This window comes from Bufo bufo, chromosome 3, assembly GCF_905171765.1.
Source record: "Bufo bufo chromosome 3, aBufBuf1.1, whole genome shotgun sequence".
Lineage (NCBI taxonomy): Eukaryota > Metazoa > Chordata > Amphibia > Anura > Bufonidae > Bufo > Bufo bufo.
In genome coordinates this window covers 162,482,152-162,507,155 of record NC_053391.1, presented here as the reverse complement: position 1 = coordinate 162,507,155, position 25,004 = coordinate 162,482,152, and the positions used below count along the sequence as shown (strand labels likewise).

At 42.7% G+C, this 25,004-nt stretch overlaps 1 protein-coding gene and 2 long non-coding RNA genes across 3 annotated transcripts in view; 2 read left to right on the top strand and 1 right to left on the bottom strand.

Moving 5' to 3' along the window:
• LOC120994880 overlaps positions 1-9,809 on the top strand; it is a 14,546-nt gene extending 4,737 nt beyond the window's left edge. Inside the window, exons 2-3 of the long non-coding RNA XR_005777491.1 lie at positions 9,205-9,383; positions 9,798-9,809. This is a non-coding gene — a long non-coding RNA (uncharacterized LOC120994880). The remainder of the gene's footprint in view (positions 1-9,204; positions 9,384-9,797) is intronic.
• Positions 1-25,004, top strand: part of PRKX (protein kinase X-linked) — a 143,583-nt gene that overhangs the window by 103,258 nt on the left and 15,321 nt on the right. The window contains exons 4-5 of the mRNA XM_040423753.1: positions 11,117-11,236; positions 20,157-20,252. Coding sequence (XP_040279687.1) covers positions 11,117-11,236; positions 20,157-20,252 — 216 coding nt within the window. The remainder of the gene's footprint in view (positions 1-11,116; positions 11,237-20,156; positions 20,253-25,004) is intronic.
• The window catches only part of LOC120994881, a 25,132-nt gene extending 128 nt beyond the window's left edge, over positions 1-25,004 (bottom strand). Inside the window, exons 1-2 of the long non-coding RNA XR_005777492.1 lie at positions 24,991-25,004; positions 9,072-9,077 (exon numbers count right to left, since the gene is read on the bottom strand). This is a non-coding gene — a long non-coding RNA (uncharacterized LOC120994881). The remainder of the gene's footprint in view (positions 1-9,071; positions 9,078-24,990) is intronic.

The following is a 25,004-nucleotide window of genomic DNA, read 5'->3' as shown; positions in this document are numbered from 1 at the left end:
CTCATGCACACGACCGTTGTGTGCATCCGTTGTGCCGTTTTCCGCTTTTTTTCGCGGACCCATTGACTTTCAATGGGTCCGTGGAAAAATCAGAAAATGCACCGTTTTGCAGCCGCATCCGTGATCCGTGTTTCCTGTCCGTCAAAAAAATAAGACCTGTCCTATTTTTTTGACGGACAACGGTTCACGGACCCATTCAAGTCAATGGGTCCGTGAAAGAACACGGATGCACACAAGATTGGCATCCGTGATCCGTGGCCGTAGGTTACTTTCATGCAGACGGATCCGAAGATCCGTCTGCATAAAAGCTTTTTCAGAGATGAGTTTTCACTTCGTGAAAACTCAAATCCGACAGTATATTCTAACACAGAGGCGTTCTCATGGTGATGGGGACGCTTCTAGTTAGAATATACTACGAACTGTGTACATGACTGCTGCCTGGCACCACCCGATCTCTTACAGGGGGCTGTCATCCGCACAATTAACCCCTCAGGTGCTGCACCTGAGGGGTTAATTGTGCATATCATAGCCCCCTATAAGAGATCAGGGGCTGCCAGGCAGCAGGGGGCAGACCCCCCTTCCTCCATAGTTTGAATATCATTGGTGGCCAGTGTGCGGCCCACCCCTCTATTGTAATTTCATTGGTGGCCAGTGTGCGGCCTCCGTCGGCCCCCCTCCCCCCCCTCTATTGTAATTTCATTGGTGGCCAGTGTGCGGCCTCTGTCGGCCCCCCTCCCCCCCTCTATTGTAATTTCATTGGTGGCCAGTGTGCGGCCTCCCCTCTCTCCCCCGATCATTGGTGGCAGCGGAGATTCCGATCGGAGTCCCAGTTTAATCGCTCTGGGGCTCCGATCGGTAACCATGGCAACCAGGACCATCGGTAACCATGGCAACCAGGACGCTACTGCAGGCCTGGTTGCCATGGTTACTTAGCAATATTACAATATTAGAAGCATCATACTTACCTGCTGGCTGCTGTGCTGTCTGTGTCCGGCCGGGAGCTCCTCCTACTGGTAAGTGACAGATCATTAAGCAATGCGCCGCACAGACCTGTCACTTACCAGTAGGAGGAGCTCCCGGCCGGACACAGACATCGCAGCAGCCAGCAGGTAAGTATGATGCTTCTAATATTGTTATATTGCTAAGTAACCATGGCAACCAGGCCTGCAGTAGCGTCCTGGTTGCCATGGTTACCGATCGGAGCCCCAGAGCGATTAAACTGGGACTCCGATCGGAATCACCGCTGCCACCAATGATCGGGGGGGGGGGGGGGGATAGAAGGGAGGCCGCACACTGGCCACCAATGAAATTACAATAGAGGGGGGCCGACGGAGGCCGCACACTGGCCACCAATAAAATTACAATAGAGGGGGGCCGACGGAGGCCGCACACTGGCCACCAATGAAATTACAATAGGGGGGGAGGGGGGCCGACGGAGGCCGCACACTGGCCACCAATGATATTACAATAGAGGGGGGGGGGCCGGGGGGGGTGGCGAACACTGGCCACCAATGATATTCAAACTGGGGAGGGAGGGGGGTCTGCTGCCTGGCAGCCCCTGATCTCTTACAGGGGGCTATGATACGCACAATTAACCCCTTCAGGTGCGGCACCTGAAGGGTTAATTGTGCGTATCACAGCCCCCTGTAAAAGATCGGGTGCTGCCAGGCAGCAGGGGGCAGTCATGTACACAGTTTGTAGTATATTCTAACTAGAAGAGTCCCCATCACTATGGGAACGCCTCTGTGTTAGAATATACTGTCGGATCTGAGTTTCACGATGTAACTGAAATCCGATGATATATTCTAACATAGAGGCGTTCCCATGGTGATGGGGACGCTTCTAGTTAAAATATACCATCGGATTGGAGAAAACTCCGATCCTATGGTATATTAACTCCTGACTTTACATTGAAAGTCAATGGGGGACGGAGCCGTTTGAAATTGCACCATATTGTGTCAACGTCAAACGGATCCGTCCCCATTGACTTGCATTGTATGTCAGGACGAATCCGTTTGGCTCCGCACGGCCAGGCGGACACCAAAACGACTTTTTTTTTCATGTCCGTGGATCCTCCAAAAATCAAGGAAGACCCACGGACGAAAAAACGGTCACGGATCACGGACCAACGGAACCCCGTTTTGCGGACCGTGAAAAAATACGGTTGTGTGCATGAGGCCTAAAGAAAATATATATATTTAAAGAAACTTAGACTGTCAGCCCAGCCTACACAAGAAAAGCTTAGGCTACTTTCACACTAGCGTCGGGGCTCCACTTGTGAGCTCAGTTTGAAGGGTCTCACAAGCGGCCCCGAACGCATCCGTCCAGCTACCAATGCATTCTGAGTGGATGCGGATCCGCTCAGAATGCATCAGCCTGGCAGCGTTCAGCCTCCACTCCGTGCGGAGGCAAACGGATCCGTCCAGACTTACAATGTAAGTCAATGGGGACGGATCCGTTTGAAGTTGACACCATATGGCTCAATTTTCAAACGGATCTGTCCCCCATTGACTTTCAATGTAAAGTCTGGACGGATCCGTCTGAACAACTTTCAGACTTAGAATTTTTTCTAAACTATAATGCAGACGGATCCGTTCTAAACGGATCCAAACGTCTGCATTATAGGAGAGGATCCGTCTGGGCAGACCCCAGACGGATCCGCTCTGAACGCTAGTGTGAAAGTAGCCTTAATAATGTCACTCGTCATCTTCATCTTCTTCTTTGTTCATAATCTGGAAAAGAAAAACAAGCTTTCCTGCTTTATCGGGACCCAAACGATTTCTCAATTTAGAATGAACGAGTCCAAAGGAAGAGAATATTCTTTCAACGCCCGCAGAAGAAGCTACTGCTGTTAAAAGTGAAATCATTACTTGAACAGTCTCTAAATCCAAGTGCTTAAGTGACTTCCACCAGTTCACTGGTGTGACTTTCTTTAAAATATCTTCAGCAAACATATATTTCTTGAATGGTTCCCCCTTGGCTTTGAAGTTCATTATCGTTGGCATTACAGATGGATGATTGCTGGATACCCATGTCATAGCTAACTCCTCTTCCTCAGCACTTAAGTTTTGACCCTGATACTGGATATTGACAATATTATATATATAATATTCTCAACTCTTTTCATGTTATAAATTCAGTTTTGAGAACTCCAAAATTAAACCAAGCATCTGTGATAATATCTTGTAGGCAGAGAAACTACCCAGTAATCTTACAAAAACCTCTGGAAGAGCATGACATTGTGAATGGGTTAATGGAATTTAACAAAAAATTTAACATATACAGCCTTATTCTACATAATTAAAAAAGTAATCTTTATTTCATAATGAAATAACCTTTGGATGGTAATATATTTTCCTTAAAAAGCATTTTATATTAAAAAATCAGATTTAAATCAAAAAAATTTGATTTTTTTTTTCGATTTAAAAAAAAAAAAAAAAAAAACATTGATTTTTATCCACCCTGCTTATACCTCATCTAGGGTCTATTTCCCAATCTTAGGGACACTATTTAGAGGAGATATCGGACCGAGGAAACTGATTATAGGATCCTCATCGGACTGACTCCCATATACTACACTACCCCCTGAAGAACCAGTGAGAATACTGGGGAAACGCAGCGTTGTGGATTTTTGTATTTATTTTTGTCCCCTGGGACCTATCTTAAAGGACTATATCACTTTTGTGGTTCCTATAGGACTTTTCCTTTGCATGAGAGAGTATATCCTCTATTTTGGGAAGAACGTTCTCATTTTTCAGTGCGATTGCAGGGTTTGAGAGGGCTTAGCCACCGAGAGGTGGGGTCGCCCCCTTCGGTACGAGTGCTCGGGGGCAGGGAGAGATTAAGAGACCGAATAGGGATATATATGTTATTTCCAATAACACCTGGATTTGGAGTTCCTTCCTCTTTGGGGATACATTGAACAGCAAATATCGTGAACAGAAAAGACACGCTCTACCCCATCCTCATATGTTATTTTGTTTAAACAAACCGTGAGTAAAGAAGGACATCTTATGTCCCACCTCTTGACAGACCCGCTTACAATCCAGATTGCATACTGAGTACATTTGCTTTTGATATAGACCTGTTATGGTATCAATTGAAATTGCACTATACAACATTGCATTTGAAGAGTTATTTATATTTAAAATATATTAAATAAAAGCATGACTAAAGAGAAGAATGGAATGACGTGATGTTAATTTTATATAGATCACAAAAAAATCCAGAAAACCAAAACAGAAATAGTGATCAGTTGTTAGCTTAAAACATAACTTTTAATTGTGTAGAATTAAAATGATAGGCCCTTGGATAATAATTAGGATAATCATTAGTTAATGGGATAATCGCAAACTTTACCAGCAGTAGGTAAAGACCATAGTGCACGGCGGCACCAGAATAAGTGGATAGAAATAAAAGTGCACGGCGGCACTAGAAAGGGAAAAACCCCAAAAAGTGACCCTCAAAGTAAGGCCCTCCGAGATATACGGTCCGTGAGCGGAGTACGCACATATATTTTTCTAGTGCCCTTGTTTTCTTGTGGTGCGTTTTTTGGGTCCATGCCATTTTTTCCGGTCTACTGCCATAGACATCCATTGATTTTTGCCCCGCCTTAAAAAAACGTTGTTTTGCATTTTCATGTCGATTTTATTTTAAGAAGTCGATGGAGGAAGTGTCACATACTTTCCAGTTTAAAAACACATGGCTCGCTGAAAACAGCCCAAAAAAGTTAAGTAGTAGAACGTTATTTGTAAAAAAAAATAAATAAAAATAAACCCCTAAAAAAGCATGCAATGTGAAAGAACACCTGTTTTCACACTGAAAAAAAAGGCAAACCAAATTTGTGTGTGAAGGAAGCCCCCTCATGACATTAGTAAGATACCCTGCTACATCTTTATAGCAGGGCTCCATATTTTTGGGAATATGATATTCTGCTCCATGAACGGCCAGGGTCTCTGAAAGGTATGACTGCTTTATGAGTGCTGATTGTTTTATGGTTATTGGCCGATTTGTAACCTTTTTATGAGTTTACATAGTAACTGAAAACAGAGACATGACCGCAGAGGCTTAGCGGTCATGTGCCACTTGGGGACATGCGACCGCAGAGGCTTAGCGGTCATGTGCCACTTGGGGACATGCGACCGCAGAGGCTTAGCGGTCATGTGCCACTTGGGGACATGCGACCGCAGAGGCTTAGCGGTCATGTGCCACTTGGGGACATGCGACCGCAGAGGCTTAGCGGTCATGTGCCACTTGGGGACATGCGACCGCAGAGGCTTAGCGGTCATGTGCCACTTGGGGACATGCGACCGCAGAGGCTTAGCGGTCATGTGCCACTTGGGGACATGCGACCGCAGAGGCTTAGCGGTCATGTGCCACTTGGGGAAATGTCAACGCTGAGGCCATCTAATGGCTGCGGTGCTCAGTATGACCACGACAGGACATCATCATTTCCGGTATGCCAGGGACTGGAGACGGCAGGGATGGGAGCCTCTGCACTGGAAAATAGGGACATTTGTATTCTCTGAGTTGACCATTCTAGAACATCTTCTCTTAGAACTCAATGTTGTATGTTTTTTCTTATATTCCTACTCGAAATTTCTGAATAAATTGACAATGGGGTGTTACCAGTTGGGGTGTGTCTAATCAGTGCTGCCAATGCCAGACTGTGTAGGGTCATGTCCCTTTGACAAAGGGCATAGTAACCCCCATGTGTCCGTTTATTCACACATTTCTAAGAGGAATGGCACAATGCAGAGTTATTAGAAAAGTTGTCCCGGAATTATTATATCATGGATAATTACAGTATTTACTGGAGTGGTTACAGCTGCTCATTAAGGGGTTAAAGCCCTGGATAGATGAAGATCATTAGACAGATCTCCGTATTTACCATATAGATGTATAGATATATATTAGTACTCGGGTCACCCCAGCATGACATTTTAGAATGTGCTATCAGCTTTCATGTATCCAACGTATTTACTTCTGCTGAAGGCGTGAAGGTGCGGACCCGCCCAGCTTCATTGTGGCGAATTATTCAGACTTTGCAACTATCCTGTCGTTTTCAGTTTTTAAGTAATTGCTTGAATCTGCTGAACATACCTTTTTTTTGTGAAATAAAATACTCCTGGTAATGTAAGCCATATTGCAATATTATCTTCTACCTCCACCTAGTGGTCAAAAGTGTTTCCTACAATCAGTGGATTTTCCGTAACCAATCTTTTTCAATCGTATTCAATGTTAAAAGCTAGTTTTTGAAGATAAAACTGATTAACAAATGTCTTACTTTTATAGCCGCTTTGCCATTCTGTTTGATTGCAGGCTGACAACACTGCTCTGGTTACCAGTTTACAAAAAAGAAGTCACCGAAGAATCCATTGACTTCAGTGCACCTGACATATGACAGGAGAGGGGTGTACTACTGCGTACATTTTTGAAAAGCGTAGTCGTGTAGCGTTTTCATTTTAAAGGGTATCTGCTCATAAACCATGCATCTGAGCCATACAGGTGGATCTCAATAAATTAGAATATCATCAAAAAGATACTTTATTTCAGTAATTCAATTCAAAAAGTGATAGTCAGATGTTATAAAGTCTGATTAATCATAACTATGGACAGGCACACTCCATTTAGAGAAACCCAGGGAGATCGTATTTGTACCATTCAAACTCTCCTTTATTAGTTAATAGACAAATTAAAATATTCCAAAATACACAAAATATAACATTAAAAAAAAAAAAGATTTATATGAATTGTAATTCATTGCTGATACCATACAAATGCCCCTCTGTCTATTGCGCGGCGACCCGCTTATTTCTTTACACTTCCTACACAGTGAATTCTCTATCTACAGCAAATCATCCAATCTCTGACATTTACCATCTTTTCAGAGAAGTAAACACAAGCATATGACATAGAAGATAAAAGTGAGCTGAAAACAACATACAATCCCAATGAGTATCTGGTATAGATTAATACTCATATAGCGGTATAGTTCATAGAAACATACAATGTGTCGGCAGATAAGAACCATTTGCCCATCTAGTCTGCCCAATATACTGAATCCTATTAATAGCCCCTGGCCCTATCTTATATGAAGGATGGCCTTATGCCTATCCCATGCATGCTTAAACTCCTTCACTGCAGCTACCACTTCTGCAGGAAGGCTATTCCATGCATCCACTACTCTCTCAGTAAAGTTCACTTATAATCCTGGTGCACTGATATCAGTCCACAAAGGTTCCGTATCGATTCACGGACTACAAGCCAGCAAACCGTTCCAATAGCTACTTTATATCAGTTTGCAATTGGGCAACTCGCTGGTCTTTACGTCCTCTCTCCTATGTCAGACCACTGAAGGGTCTTTACTCGCTGCTCCAAGATCCTAAATTGTTACTCTCTGTATTGACTGACTGACTCTGCAGGCAGTTCCCATAAACACGTTGTATCAGTCTGCATAAGGTAACTTATTGCGCTGGTTTTGCGATCTCCTGCATATAACGGAACACTATCTATTCAATGGTACTGAGGGGTCTTTACTCCCTGTTTAGAGATCGTACATGGTCGGCCTCTACGACCACCCATGTAGTGGTATGTGGTGCTCCACTCAGGTACGACGACTCCCACTGTCTCCAGTGCCGACAGTCAATTTGTGTTATAGCAGTTGGATCCCGGCGTGATCTCAGCGTTCCACGTGGTGAGACGAGCTAGGATTTCACAGAGGTTCTCATATGTTCTATCTGAAGCGCTTCACATTTCTTTTTTTTTTCCAAAAAGATACATTTTCAATTCTTAAATACAGTGAAGTCATATGAGAACCTCTGTGAAATCCTAGCTCGTCTCACCACGTGGAACGCTGAGATCTTGTCAACACGTGGGACGCCGGGATCCAACTGCTATAACACAAATTGACTGTCTGCACTGGAGACAGTGGGAGTCGTCGTACCTGAGTGGAGCACCACATACCACTACATGGGTGGTCGTAGAGGCCGACCATGTACGATCTCTAAACAGGGAGTAAAGACCCCTCAGTACCATTGAATAGATAGTGTTCCGTTATATGCAGGAGATCGCAAAACCAGCGCAATAAGTTACCTTATGCAGACTGATACAACGTGTTTATGGGAACTGCCTGCAGAGTCAGTCAGTCAATACAGAGAGTAACAATTTAGGATCTTGAAGCAGCGAGTAAAGGCCCTTCAGTGGTCTGACATAGGAGAGAGGACGTAAAGACCAGCGAGTTGCCCAATTGCAAACTGATATAAAGTAGCTATTGGAACGGTTTGCTGGCTTGTAGTCCGTGAATCGATACGGAACCTTTGTGGACTGATATCAGTGCACCAGGATTATAAGTGAACTATACTGAGAGAGTAGTGGATGCATGGAATAGCCTTCCTGCAGAAGTGGTAGCTGCAAATACAGTGGAGGAGTTTAAGCATGCATGGGATAGGCATAAGGCCATCCTTCATATAAGATAGGGCCAGGGGCTATCCATAGTACTCAGTATATTGGGCAGACTAGATGGGCCAAATGGTTCTTATCTGCCGACACATTCTATGTTTCTATGAACTATACCGCTATATGAGTATTAATCTATACCAGATACTCATTGGGATTGTATGTTGTTTTCAGCTCACTTTTATCTTCTATGTCATATGCTTGTGTTTACTTCTCTGAAAAGATGGTAAATGCCAGAGTTTGGATGATTTGTAGTAGATAGAGAATTCACTGTGTAGGAAGTGTAAAGAAATAAGCGGGTCGCCGCACAATAGACAGAGGGGCATTTGTATGGTATCAGCAATGAATTACAATTCATATAAATCATTTTTTTATTTTGTGTATTTTAGAATATTTTAATTTGTCTATTAACTAATGAATGAGAGTTTAAATGGTACAAATACGATCTCCCTGGGTTTCTCCAAATGAAGTGTGCCTGTCCATAGTTATAATTAATCTGATTTTATCTGGTTGACGCGGTGAGTCACAAGGCCAGAGCACCTTATCCACAGTAAAGAAAGGAGGAGAGCCACTAATCTAAAATATTTCATATATTATAAAGATTTATTACACACAGTGATCTATTTCAAGCATTTATTTATTTTAATGTTGATGGTTATGGCTTATAGCTAATGTAAACCCAACTTCAGTATCTCAGAAAATTAGAATATTTATACAAGACCAATTAAAAAAATAATTTTAATACAGAAATGTTGGCCTACTGAGAAGTATGTACAGTATATGCACTGAATACTTGGTCAGGGCTCCTTTTCTATGAATTACTGCTTCAATGCGGTGTGGCCTGGAGGCAATCAGCCCGTGGCACTGCTGAGGTGTTGTGGAAGCCCAGGATGCTACGGTAGATAGAGGCCTTCAGCTTGTCTGGTGTCTCTCATCTTCCTCTTGACAATACCCTATAGATTCTCTATAGGGTTTAGGTCAGGCGAGTTTAGATCTGGCCAGTCAAGCACAATGATACTATGTTTATTAAACCAGGTATTGGTACTTTTAGCAGTATGGACAGGTGCCAAGTCCAGCTGGAAAATGAAATCAGCACCTCTATAAAGCTTGTCAGCAGAGGGGAGCATGAAGTGCTCTAAATCTTCCTGGTAGACGACTGCTCTGACTTTGGACTTGATATAACACAGTGGACCAACATCAGCAGAAGACATGACTCCCCAAATCATCACTGATTTGTTGAAACTTCACGCTGGAACTCAAGCAACCTGGATTATGTGCCTCACCACTCTAGGATCTTGATCTGCAAATAAAATGCACAATTAACTTTCATCTAAAAACAGGTGCTGGGTCTTCGAGATAGAAAGCGAGTGAGAGATGCACTTTTTGTAGCTGTTTTCTGTTCTGGGACCTTCTTGTATCAACTCAAAATGTCCATGTAGGGTATTTGAAAATGTATTTTCCAAAACCAGACAGAATTTTTATTTCCAAAGAATTCTACCATATCTGTACTTTACACCAGGAGTGCACCACTGTATCACTGTGCCTGATTGGCCAGCAAACTCACCTGACCTAAACACTATAGAGAATCTGTGGGATATTGTCAGGAGGAAGATGAGACACCAGACCCAACAATGCAGACAAGCTGAAGACCACTATCAAAGCAACCTGGACAGTGCCACATTAATTCATGCAAAATGAGCCCCAACCATACTTTTTAGTAGGCCAACATTTGTGAATGAAATTTTTTTTTTTAATTGGTCTTATATAATATTTTAATTTTCTGAGATACTGACTTTTGGGCTTTCATTAGCTGTAAGCCATAAGCATCAACATTAAAAGAAATAAACTCTTGAACTAGATCACTCTTTGTCTAATGAATCTTTATAATATATATTTCACCTTTTGAATTTAATTACTGAACTAAATAAACTTTTCGATGATATTCTAATTTATTGAGCTGCAAATGTTTCTTCATTATTTTCTCAGCAAACATGCTGAACGTTCTTAGCCCTAATGTGTAGAAATGAACTGCAGGAATAGGCTCTCCCTCATAGATGCTCATTGCGATCTGGGGAATTTCAAAGCCAAGTCAACACCTTGAATCTTTTGTTGAATCGTCTTTAGTGTAGAACGCAGGTTCTGCTTGTAAACCGACAGTTGGGTTTGAGTATTGAGGCCTCGTGGTGAACGCTTCAATCCTGCCTTTGAGGTGGATCGACACGCTGCCCCAACTGGTGGTGTGATGATCTAGGGAGCCATTGCATATGACAGTCAGTCACCCCTACTAGTGATATGAGGGACACTAACAGCTCAGTAACATGTCCACATGGGTTGCCGCATCAGCAGGGTAACGCTGGACCACACGCAGCAAGGGTTTCCAACGTATGTCTTTGCCAAATTGCAACATTTCCTTGGCCTGCACGGTCAGATGACTTATCGCCATTCGAGAATTTATGGGACCAGCTTCAGCAACCTACAAATGTGCAGGATCTGCACCCTGCTGTCTGTCCTAGACAATCTAAAAAAGTTTGGTGCCAATAGTATTTTGTGCTGTTGACGACTTAACCATTTAGTATATTGTGTGGTCATCTTGTAAATTGTTTCTTAAATATGATGAATAACGGCACAAGGCTGAATCCTTATAATCTCTTCTTTTCAGGACTTGGACGCTGTGTGGTACACCAGAATACCTGGCACCTGAAGTCATACAGAGCAAAGGTCACGGGAGAGCAGTGGACTGGTGGGCACTAGGTATTCTAATATTTGAAATGTTGTCTGGGTAAGTCATTTTCTTGTAATGCATTTGTAAATGCTGACATATCTTAATAGAAACAATTTGATGTAGGGTAAAATTCTTTCAACCTGCACTGATTGTTTACTCTCCAAAATCCATTTTGACCAAGATAAGGCAAATGATCAACTTCACTTAGATATTAGGATACAGGTGCTGCCCCTATAAATCTATGGAGACAGGAGGGAGCCATTTTAAAGAGACATGCAGCCTGAAAGAGACTTTTCTGCTGTTTGAAGTATTTTGTTATATTTCCTATATATTTCTGGATTCACAGCTACACTGCTCAGTACCGCTGTATAATGTCCTCCTTTCTGCTGCTTCTGAGGGTGTCTTATAGAAAGATAAAGGAGTAGGATCTCTTGTTCTATGTGTGCTGTGTATGAGAGACCTTATAGCAGCCCTCAGAGAAAACTGACAGATTAACCACTTCCCTACCACCATCCGACTAAATATATCAGCAGTATGGCCTTTAAATATTGTTATTCACACAGCAGACACCTGGAGCTAATGCCTGTGATCAGTAATAATGCTCCCCTCATGGGCAATTCTGACCACAGCATCTGAGAGGAGTGCTACGCTCTCGGGGCCCAAACGGCTCCTCAGCACAGTGACCAGGGAAGGCATTTGTTCTCTGTGGTAGCCGTGGTCCCACTGAAGGAGCAGAGGCTACCACAGCAATAGTTCCTATGGAGGAACATAGAGAATCTCCCATAGACTATGGGAGAAGCGGTCTGATGATCGCATGTTCAAGTCCCCTATGGGGACTTTAAAAAAGTGTGGAAAAAAAACGTAAAAACAAAAAAGTTTTAAAATTTTAATCACCTCTCTTTCCCCATTTTAAAATATGTACTATTAAAATCTAAACATATTAATCCAGTATGGTGAAGAATTGAATAAAGAGTGATAAAAAAGTCATAAAATTGTGTCGAGATTGCCCTCAAAAAAAGTAAGGGTATTCATCATCTTCACACATGACTGCTTATTCTGAAAAGTCACCTTAAAGTTTAGGAATGCTTTAAGCTTTACCAACTGACCCATCTACTAAATACAGTTTTATGACAAGGGTATGTACAGTGGATATAAAAAGTCTACACACCCCTGTCAAAATGTCAGGTTTCTGTGCTGTAAAAAAATGAGACAAAGATAAATCATTTCAGAACTTTTTCCACCTTTTGATGTGACCTATAAATTGTACAATTCAATTGAAAAACAAACTGAAATCTTTTAGGTAGAAGGAAGAAAAAATATAAAAATAAAATAATATGGTTGCATAAGTATGCACACCTTTTAAACTAATATTTTGTTGAAGCACCTTTTGATTTTATTATAGCACTCGGTCTTTTTGGGTATGAGTCTATCAGCATGGCACATTTTGACTTGGCAAGATTTGACCACTCTTCTTTGCAAAAACACTCCAAATCTGTCAGATTGCGAGGGCATCTCCTGTGCACAGCTCTCTTCAGATCACCCCACAGATTTTCAATCGGATTCAGGTCTGGGCTCTGGCTGGGCCATTCCAAAACTTTAATCTTCTTCTTGTGAAGCCATTCCTTTGTTGATTTGGATGTATGCTTTGGGTCATTGTCGTCGTCGTTGAAGTTCCTCTTCATGTTTAGCTTTCTAGCAGAAGCCTGAAGGTTTTGTGCCAATATTGACTGGTATTTGGAACTGTTCATAATACCCTCTAGCTTAACTAAGGCCCCAGTTCCAGCTGAAGAAAAACAGCCCCAAAGCATGATGCTGCCACCACCATGCTTCACTGTGGTTATGGTGTTCTTTAGGTGATGTGCAGTGTTGTTTTTGTGCCAAACATATCTTTTGGAATTATAGCCAAAAAGTTCAACCTTGGTTTCATCAGACCATAACACCTTTTCCCACATGCTTTTGGGAGACTTCAGATGTGTTTTTGCAAAATGTAGCAAAAAAAAAAGGCTTTCGTCTTGCCACTCTACCCCATAGCCCAGACATATGAAGAATACGGGAGATTGTTGTCACATGTACCACACAGCCAGTACTTGCCAGATATTCCTGCAGCTCCTTTAATGTGGCTGTAGGCCTCTTGGTAGCCTCCCAGACCAGTTTTCTTCTCGTCTTTTCATCAATTTTGGAGGGACGTCCAGTTCTTGGTAATGTCACTGTTGTGCCATATTTTCTCTACTTGATGATGACTGTCTTCACTGTGTTCCATGGTATATCTAATGCCTTGGAAACTCTTTTGTACCCTTCTCCTGACTGATTCCTTTTAACAATGAGATCCCTCTGATGCTTTGGAAGCTCTCTGTGGACCATGGCTTTTGCTCTGGGATGCGACTAAGAAAACTTCAGGAAAGACCAACTAGAGCAGCTGAACTTTATTTGGGGTTAATCAGAGGCACTATAAATGATGGCAAGTGTATGCGGACTCCTATTTAAAATGACTTTGAATGAGGGTGTGCACACTTATGCAACCACATTATTTTAGTTATTTTTTTTTGTTTTCTTCCCTCCACCTAAAATATTTCAGTTTGTTTTTCAATTGAGTGGTACAGTTTATAGGTCACATTAAAGGTAAAAAAGTTCTGAAAGGATTTATCTTTATCTCATTTTTTTACAGCACAGAAACCTGACATATTTAACAGGGGTGTGTAGACTTTTTATATCCACTGTAAATTGGTATGTGTTAAGTTCTTTTAAATACGATGTTGTGAAGGTACTGATAAGTGTCTCCTGCCATGATTGATGTAAAAAAAAATCAGACATCACATAGTACATGACGATGTCTTTCTCACAAAGATAGAACCAGCCCTGTACCTTACATGGAATCAAAGATCTCCAGATTCATTGCGCCAATTGTTCTGCTAGATTCTCTTCAGGCTGGTAGCTCAAGGGTGTGTCCTTCTAATGAAGCTCTTTCACCGTAATGGACACAGCTTCTAACAGTAGATATGGCTGGTGACATTTGAAAATTTTAACTGAGCATGTGTGACCACCTCAGTGAGGTGGACAACAAATAAGGAAAACAACAAACACCAGGTGGCGCTATATAAATATATTTTATTGAATAACTCAGTGGCTATACAAAAAATGTAATTACTCGCAGTTACAAAAGTATTTAGATTCAGGTGCTGGTTTAAAAAAATGTAGAATGTGTTTTGTGGAAATAACTCTCCCCCCCCCCCCCCCCCCTTTAACCACCTCCGGACCGCCTAACGCAGATTCGCGTTCTGGAGGTGGCAGCCCTGCGCTCAGCGACGCATATACGTGTCATCTCGCGTGAGCCGGGTTTTCCTGTGAACGCGCGCACACAGGCGCGCGCGCTCACAGGAACGGAATGTAAGAGAGTTGATCTCCAGCCTGCCAGCGGCGATCGTTCGCTGGCAGGCTGGAGATGTGATTTTTTTAACCCCTAACAGGTATATTAGACGCTGTTTTGATAACAGCGTCTAATATACCTGGTCCTCTGGTGGTCCCCTTTGTTTGGATCGACCACCAGAGGACACAGGCAGCTCAGTAATATGTTGCACCAAGCACCACTACACTACACCCCCCCCCTGTCACTTATTAACCCCTTATTCACCCTTGATCACCCCTGATCACCCCATATAGACTCCCTGATCACCCCCTGTCATTAATTACCCCCCTGTCATTGATCACCCCCCTGTAAAGCTCCATTCAGATGTCCGCATGATTTTTACGGATCCACTGATAGATGGATCGGATCTGCAAAACGCATACGGACGTCTGAATAAAGCCTTACAGGGGCGTGATCAATGACTGTGGTGATCACCCCATATAGACTCCCTGATCACCCCCCTGTCATTGATTACCCCCCTGTCATTGATCACACCCCTGTAAAGCTCCATTCAGATGTCCGCATGATTTTTACGGATCCACTGATAGATGGATCGGATCCGCAAAACGCATACGGACATCTGAATGGAGCCTTACAGGGGCGTGATCAATGACTGTGGTGATCACCCCATATAGACTCCCTGATCACCCCCCTGTCATTGATTACCCCCCTGTAAGATCCATTCAGATGTCCGCATGATTTTTACGGATCCACTGATAGATGGATCGGATCTGCAAAACGCATACGGACGTCTGAATAAAGCCTTACAGGGGCGTGATCAATGACTGTGGTGATCACCCCATATAGACTCCCTGATCACCCCCCTGTCATTGATTACCCCCCTCTCATTGATCACACCCCTGTAAAGCTCCATTCAGATGTCCGCATGATTTTTACGGATCCACTGATAGATGGATCGGATCCGCAAAACGCATACGGACATCTGAATGGAGCCTTACAGGGGCGTGATCAATGATTGTGGTGATCACCCCATATAGACTCCCTGATCACCCCCCTGTCATTGATTACCCCCCTGTAAGATCCATTCAGATGTCCGCATGATTTTTACGGATCCACTGATAGATGGATCGGATCCGCAAAACGCATACGGACGTCTGAATAAAGCCTTACAGGGGCGTGATCAATGACTGTGGTGATCACCCCATATAGACTCCCTGATCACCCCCCTGTCATTGATTACCCCCCTGTCATTGATCACACCCCTGTAAAGCTCCATTCAGATGTCCGCATGATTTTTACGGATCCACTGATAGATGGATCGGATCCGCAAAACGCATACGGACGTCTGAATAAAGCCTTACAGGGGCGTGATCAATGACTGTGGTGATCACCCCATATAGACTCCCTGATCACCCCCCTGTCATTGATTACCCCCCCTGTCATTGATCACCCCCCCCCTGTCAGTGATCACCCCCCTGTCAGGCTGCATTCAGATGTCCGTATGATTTTTACGGATCCACGGATACATGGATCGGATCCGCAAAACACATACGGACATCTGAATGGAGCCTTATAGGGGGGTGATCAATGACAGGGGGGTGGTCACCCCATATAGACTCCCTGATCACCCCCCTGTCATTGATCACTCCCTTTCATTGATCACCCCTCAGTAAGGCTCCATTCAGACATTTTTTTGGCCCAAGTTAGCGGAAATAACTTGTGTCAAAAAATAAAATCTCACATGAACTCACCATACCCCTCACGGAATCCAAATGCGTAAAATTTTTTAGACATTTATATTCCAGACTTCTTCTCACGCTTTAGGGCCCCTAGAATACCAGGGCAGTATAAATACCCCACATGTGACCCCATTTCGGAAAGAAGACACCCCCAGGTATTCCGTGAGGGGCATATTGAGTCCACGAAAGATTGAAATTTTTGTCCCAAGTTAGCGGAAAGGGAGACTTTGTGAGAAAAAAATAAAAAAAAATCAATTTCCGCTAACTTGTGCCAAAAAAAAAAAATTTATATGAACTCGCCATGCCCCTCATTGAATACCTTGGGGTGTCTTCTTTCCAAAATGGGGTCACATGTGGGGTATTTATACTGCCCTGGCATTCTAGGGGCCCTAAAGCGTGAGAAGAAGTCTGGGATCCAAATGTCTAAAAATGCCCTCATAAAAGGAATGTGGGCCCCTTTGCGCATCTAGGCTGCAAAAAAGTGTCACACATCTGGTATCTCCGTACTCAGGAGAAGTTGGGGAATGTGTTTTGGGGTGTCATTTTACATTTACCCATGCTGGGTGAGAGAAATATCTTGGCAAAAGACAACTTTTCCCATTTTTTTATACAAAGTTGGCATTTGACCAAGATATTTATCTCACCCAGCATGGGTATATGTAAAATGACACCCCAAAACACATTACCCAACTTCTCCTGAATACGGCGATACCACATGTGTGGCACTTTTTTGCAGCCTAGGTGGGCAAAGGGGCCCACATTCCAAAGAGCACCTTTCGGATTTCACAGGTCAGTTACCTACTTACAACACATTAGGGCCCCTGGAAAATGCCAGGGCAGTATAACTACCCCACAAGTGAACCCATTTTGGAAAGAAGACACCCCAAGGTACTCCGTGAGGGGCATGGCAAGTTCCTAGAATTTTTTATTTTTTGTCACAAGTTAGTGGAAAATGATGATTTTTTTTTCCTTACAAAGTCTTATATTCCACTAACTTGTGACAAAAAATAAAAACTTCCATGAACTCACTATGCCCATCAGCGAATACCTTGGGGTGTCTTCTTTCCAAAATGGGGTCACTTGTGGGGTAGTTATACTGCCCTGGCATTCTAGGGGCCCAAATGTGTGGTAAGGAGTTTGAAATCAAATTCTGTAAAAAATGACCAGTGAAATCCGAAAGGTGCTCTTTGGAATATGGGCCCCTTTGCCCACCTAGGCTGCAAAAAAGTGTCACACATGTGGTATCTCCGTTTTCAGGAGAAGTTGGGGAATGTGTTTTGGGGTGTCATTTTACATATACCCATGCTGGGTGAGATAAATATCTTGGTCAAATGCCAACTTTGTATAAAAAAATGGGAAAAGTTGTCTTTTGCCAAGATTTCTCTCACCCAGCATGGGTATATGTAAAATGACACCCCAAAACACATTCCCCAACTTCTCCTGAATACGGAGATACCAGATGTGTGACACTTTTTTGCAGCCTAGGTGGGCAAAGGGGCCCATATTCCAAAGGGCACCTTTCGGATTTCACTGGTCATTTTTTACAGAATTTGATTTCAAACTCCTTACCACACATTTGGGCCCCTAGAATGCCAGGGCAGTATAACTACCCCACAAGTGACCCCATTTTGGAAAGAAGACACCCCAAGGTATTCGCTGATGGGCATAGTGAGTTCATGGAAGTTTTTATTTTTTGTCACAAGTTAGTGGAATATGAGACTTTGTAAGAAAAAAAAAATAAGAAAAAAAAATCATCATTTTCCGCTAACTTGTGACAAAAAATAAAAAGTTCTATGAACTCACTATGCCCATCAGTGAATACCTTAGGGTGTCTACTTTCCGAAATGGGGTCATTTGTGGGGTGTTTGTACTGTCTGGCCATTGTAGAACCTCAGGAAACATGACAGGTGCTCAGAAAGTCAGAGCTGCTTCAAAAAGCGGAAATTCACATTTTTTGTACCATAGTTTGTAAACGCTATAACTTTTACCCAAACCATTTTTTTTTTACCCAAACATTTTTTTTTTATCAAAGACATGTAGAACAATAAATTTAGAGCAAAATTTATATATGGATCTCGTTTTTTTTGCAAAATTTTACAACTGAAAAATGTCATTTTTTTGCAAAAAAATCGTTAAATTTCGATTAATAACAAAAAAAGTAAAAATGTCAGCAGCAATGAAATACCACCAAATGAAAGCTCTATTAGTGAGAAGAAAAGGAGGTAAAATTCATTTGGGTGGTAAGTTGCATGACCGAGCAATAAACGGTGAAAGTAGTGTAGGTCAGAAGTGTAAAAAGTGGCCTGGTCTTTCAGGGTGTTTAAGCACTGGGGCCTGAGGTGGTTAAACCCTTAAGCCCCTTGCAGACGAGCATGTCCTGATTTGGTCCAGATGCGTTGCAAAAGCGTTCAGTAAAAGATGCACGATTTTGCAGGCAAAGTTATTCAGTTTTGCTTGCGATCGCGTTCAGTTTTTATCGAGCGGGTGCAATGCGTTTTGAACGCGCGTGATAAAAAACTGAATGTATATAAACAACATCTCTTAGCAACCATCCGTGAAAAGCGCATTGCGTCCGCACTTGCTTGCGGATGCGATTTTGACTCCATTCACTTCTATATGGCCCACGTTGCGTGAAAATCGCAGAATATAGAACATGCTGCGATTTTCACGCAACGCACAGGTGATGCGTGAAAACCAACGCACATGTACACAGCCCCATTGAAATGAATGAGTCCGGATTTCGTGCTGGCGCAATGCGTTCGCATCACGCATTGCACCCGCGTGGAATACTCGCTTGTGTGATAGGGGCCTTAGACATGGATATCAGCTGTATTGAGGATTCCGTTTTCAGGTTTTTAGCTTTCACTTTGAATTCTTTTTTAGGGTGGAGTGCCTAAATCATAATGTAATAAGGGTTATAGATCGTATGGTTAGAAAAGAGGGGAGGCACAGGTACATCTTTAGCTACATATTGCATGCAGATGAGGCTAATGTATTACAGCTGGGTGTAGTAATTCCTTCCTGTCAGTGTGCTTACATGTAGAAGAAGCATAGCCACAGTCAATGATTGGACTGAAGCCATACAGACCTGCTAATAATGGAGGTCAAACACTGGAAAACTGCAATGTTACTAACAGATGTCTTGATTGTGGGAAAGGGCAAAATGTAAAAAGTGCACTTATACACTTGACGTCAGCATGTGTTTATCTGCATAGTATGGGGTCGGCTCTTAGTATATTGAATCTTTCCATTGATTTATTATTTTTTTTAGATTTTTTTTTTTTGTTTTATTTTCTACCAAGCAAAGCACAAATTTGTGTGTATTTAATGTATTTACACTTGTATTTGATATTTCAGCCAGAAAGCTGTAATATAACCATGTCCATTCCTGAAATGTAAATGTTATATTTTTTTCTGATAGAAAGTTTTTATTCCCTTTCTGTTTTTATATCCTCCCTTTACATATCTTTAGCACAGGGCAGCTGTAGCCATCTGATCTGCAGTGAGCTGGAATACCGGGCTCAGCCAATACCAAAACTTGAGAACGACACTTCCCAACAGTCCCGATTTTTCCAGGGACTGTCCCTAATTTTCAGAGACAGCCTCTACAAATTTAGGCTGTCCCAGGCCTTAAATGGGTTGGGTATTATACAAGCCCCAACCCATAAGTGGGCAGTCCTGACTAGTTTGCGGGGCGTTTCATGGGGCAGGGGTTAAATGCAAAGCTGTGTCTGGTAAACCGTGAGGGTTTGCAGCACACCCTGGAGTGGCATGACCCTTTTAATCTATTGATTACTGCGGATGCCAACAGTTGGACCACAACCACTTTAATGTTAATGTTTCTTACAATGATTATTTTATTGTGTTTTCATAGGTTCCCCCCGTTTTTTGACGACAATCCCTTTGGAATATATCAGAAAATTCTGGCCGGCAAGATCGATTTTCCTAGACATTTAGATTTATATGTGAAGTAAGTCTTCTTTACATTGTTATAATTTGTTCATTTATACAATGGATATGAGTGGATTATAATGCATAGGAAAATAATAGCAAATTTTGTTTTCTCGTGGTCAGAAAAATATACATAAGCTAAGCAAGTTTGAGGCAAAAAATATATATTTACTCATTTCCCTAGTTCTGTTCTGGCCCTTTGTTGACATGCAGTTGCAGAGCTGTGTGTGTTGGGTGTGTAACAGCAATTTGCTTCATGAATATTTGTTGGCCTCAACAAAGACTGCCTTTCCCCTCTACCTGCTCTGCAAAGGGAGTGAATAAAATTGCTGCCCTGTCTGCCGTCTGACTGCTGGGATGCTCATGTTGTAAGTGTGGGACTACAAGTCCCCGCTGTACAGTGACATTGCTGATAGACACAGTATCTTCTGCCTACCTGTTCTTTTGCAATGCTGTGCAGCCAGCAGAAGAGTACAGAGGAGAGAACTCCTCCAGTCTTTGTTAGCTCTGTGTTTGCAGGGTGAGGAGGGAGGGAAAATCCTGTGCACAGCATTTGTCTCTTCACTGCCTGGAGAACAGGAAACCCTGCAGCTGCTCAGTACCTGAGGAAGAGCCTACAGCTGCTGATGGTAGAAGGGGTTAAACTTTGCTGAAGAATCTAGTGGGAGGAGAGACACAGGGCAGATGGCAGTGCAGGGGTGTGTGGCTTGTCTCTCCAGCCAGCACGGCCTTCACAGTGACACTCCTTGCACAGAGGCAGACCTGCTCCTCCTCCTTCCTCAGAACCTCATCAGAGCAGAGAAGGAAGCGGACATCACAGGTCATGTCACCCTCAGCTAACTAGGGCCACTGTAGATGAAGGAAGTGAATTGAAAACCCCTTACATTTGCTTAGTTAGAAGCATACAAAGTACAAAATGATAACTTGGACAACCCCTTTAAGCCTAGTTTTGCAGCACGTAGACATTAGTGTTCTATTGATACTTTTTGTACATGTAGCCTATACAACCTTTGTTCCAGAAACGGAAATAGACAAATGATGTCAATGACATTTACAATGCTCTGCAGAGTTCCTTCTGGAAATCAGTGTTGAGCTGAGATGTCATATTCTTAGGCTACTTTCACACTCGCGTTTGGTACAGATCCGTCATGGATCTGCACAGACGGATCCATTCAGATAATACAAACGTCTGCATCCGTTCAGATCAGATCCGTTTGTATTCTCTTTAACATAGCCAAGACGGATCCGTCTTGAACACCATTGGAAGTCAATGGAGGACAGATCAGTTTTCTATTGTGTCAGTGAAAACGGATCCGTCCCCATTGACTTACATTGTGTGTCAGAACGGATCCATTTGGCTCAGTTTCGTCAGACTGACACCAAAACGCTGCAAGCTGCGTTTTGGTGTCCGCCTCCAGAGCGGAACGGAGGCAAACCGATGCATTCTGAGCGGATCCTTTTCCATTCAGAATGCATTAGGGCAAAACTGATCCGTTTTGGACCGCTTGTGAGAGCCCTGAACGGATCTCGCAAATGGAAAACCAAAATGCCAGTGTTAAAGTAGCCTTACATGTATCTATGATACACCAGAAGATCCTTGTAGACACAGATTAGGCAAAATGTACAGGATGTTGTGTGTAGGGGATGTAGCCGATATAAGGATTCCTTACGTTTCCATGCTTGGATGTTTAGTCTTTTGGCATGCCTGTGATAAGAACATGAATTGTACGTTTTTTTGTTCTTTAGACTTTATATAAACATTACATTAGTACGTGGCATGGAGCCTCTTCTGTTCTATTGCCAGTAGGGTTTCTGAACTCGGAAAAAAGGTTCAGCACATCACCGTAGATCAAGACTTTAAAAACGGGAAATCAATAGCAGCATTTACACTAGATATCTGGTTTGAATTTTGTTTTTCCATCTAATGATTTAAATGATGTCCCACGAGAGCCTTTTAGGAATTAATCAGAAACATTATAGCATCAGGCATTGAATGAAGTCATGTGTTTCTGGGTCAGTAAGTGGTTGAGCTTCTCATCATTGTGGGTCAGTGGTACTCCAGTTCTCCTGTTATGAGCATTTGTGTACAGCAAGCATATCATTACACAGTCCGGGAGAATGCCTATCCTGTACATCACTGCAGGGGGCTTCCATGACCCATGGGAATCTGAGGCTCCTAGTTTGTCTTATGTGAATATTTTACTCTGTAAATGCTTATAAACCCTTTTAATACTATTCTGAAGGAATACCATTGAGAGAGTTTATTGTAAGGCTAGACCAGGCAGATGATATTCCAGCCTTCTCACAGTGGCTTACAGATGTACAGTATATAAAGTGGTCCATCGTGGTCAACATTAGACAGTTTCCTCTTTCTTACACAACCTCTAGGTTGCCTCATTTTAGACCAACGTTTGCGCTTTTCAAAACTGTCTAGTGAGGAACAAAAAGTGTCTAAAGCACATGCAAGACGTATACACCAATTTCTGTTGCACATTGAGTCAGTATTCTGGAGAATTCAGCTTAGTATATCTCTACATTTAAGAGATAGATCTGTTGGATCTGTGTATTTTGGTCACTAATGTTTAGACCGCCAACCATGAAGAGAAATGTAATATCTAAGGGATATGCAGCACCCATGCTCTGAATATCACATTCATACAGCTTCATACTTTTAAACAAGAGCTGCTCTGTATGAAGAAGACATTTGCAGTAGCCGTGCTCTTTAGATAGGTTGCACTTTAGATAGGTATCTTGATGCTTAAAGGGGTTGGCCACTTTCTGGTTACTGTTGACCATTGTGTTCGTAAGATGATTATGTGACACTTACTAATATAGTCTTTGTTGATATTCTGTGGTATTTTCTATATTTTATAAGGTATGCCCCCTTGTTTGCCAAGACTTTTGTGATGTCCACACAGAGGTCCTGTCCATAAAATGGCTGCTGATGGAGTCATGTGACCAGGCAAATCTCCTCCATGTGATGTCTTCTCTGTTCAAACACACTGAATCTGGACTAAACTAACAGAACAAGTGCAGATGGCTGGAGCGGTGTATCTGAATTGAGGAGACATCACACGGCAGTGATTTGCCTGGTGACACATGACCCTCCATCTTATGGACAGGACCTCTGAGTGGACAGCACAAAAGACATTGTAAACAAGGGGGCATATCTTATAAAATCTAGAAAATGGTGCAGAATTTCAACAAAGGCTATATTAGTAAGTGTCATATTATCATCTGAGAAACATATTGGTCAACAATAACCAGAAAGTGGCCAACCCCTTTAACATACAGGCTGTGGCACTGATTACAATCTTTGTCTGTTCTGTGGAACTACTTTAGAAGGGATTCCAGTATCCACCAGTTATCCTATTTCACAACTGGTGCAGCATACAGGCATCCATGCTGGCCCTCCAATAGATTTCTACAGTGCTGGAGTTACTGCTATGGGTAGTCCCATAGAATTTGCCCTGAACGCCATTTTGTATGCTTGACCACTGTTCCATTCAAAAGGGAGACACATGACTCCCATTCTTGTGATCGGTTCGATCTTGACTGATCTAGAAGTTATCCCCTGTCCACTGTAATTTAAATCCTCCTTTAAGGGATGTTGTGATGAGAAGTTGATGGACGTGGACATGGATGCATGCACACATACACAAACATTGCTGGTATAACAAATCTCCAGTCCCAACAGCCCCAGCTTCAGGGTCCTATCAGTAATGCCAGCCTCAGTAAAGCACAAAGGTTGAAAAAACCTAGGCGTGTGGAAAGATTCCCTTATGTGCCCAATATACTTACCCTTGGTTGAAGTTAATACATGAATTGACAAAAAAAACACACTTGGGTAGAAATGTTGGATTCCTACAAAACAGCTGCAGTTAGGTCTCAGATATGTAAATGATTACAGGTATGGTCTGATTAGACACTGGGTCTTGCCACAAAAGGGTGTAAAAGTACTTCACCCCGCTGCCCTAGAAAAGGATTCTTAGAGACTACTTTTGGGTAGTTTACTTCTTGCTGAAGGATTGTTGACTGCTAGATACGCCTCTACGACTTGAAACCGTTTTGACCAGTTGACAAACTTTGAGAGGTAGAGCATCACTGGACTGATAGAAGCAGGATAGTCATTTCTATGAATTGCCCTCCATCTAGGCTTTTCTGACCTACCTGGTGGTAGATGTTGGGAGCAGTGGTTATTTGAGCAAGCTCTGGACTGCCCAGACAGACCACCAGTAGAGTGGATCGTTTGATTCCTCCACAAGGATGAGCAGCTCCCATAGTTTCTTTGTCCACCATCTAGACACAGGTGGCACCTTAATTACACAAACCTGTCTCTGTCCAACCATTTTCAGGTGCTTAGTAGAAGGAGATTTGGTGTCATGGCACCTATTACAGCCAATCACCATTGCCTTTGAGAAATATGGACTGTTATGGACTGGAACTATATTGTCTATCTATGAATCCAGGTTCTGTTTGCTTATGAGTATGGAGGCCTTGTGGGGAGCATTTAAATCCTGCCTTTGCTGTGGAGTGACACACTGCCCCATCTGCTGGTGTGATGATCTGGGGAGTCATCTTATACGACAGTCAGTCACCCCTACTAGTGATATGAGGGACACTAAGGCCCCTTGCAGACTAACATGTCCGGATGCGTTCAGTGAAAACTGCGCGATTTCGCAAACAAAGCCATTCAGTTTTGTTTGCGATCACGTTCAGTTGTTCAGTTTTTATTGCGCGGGTGCAATGTGATTTACTGCATTTTGCACGC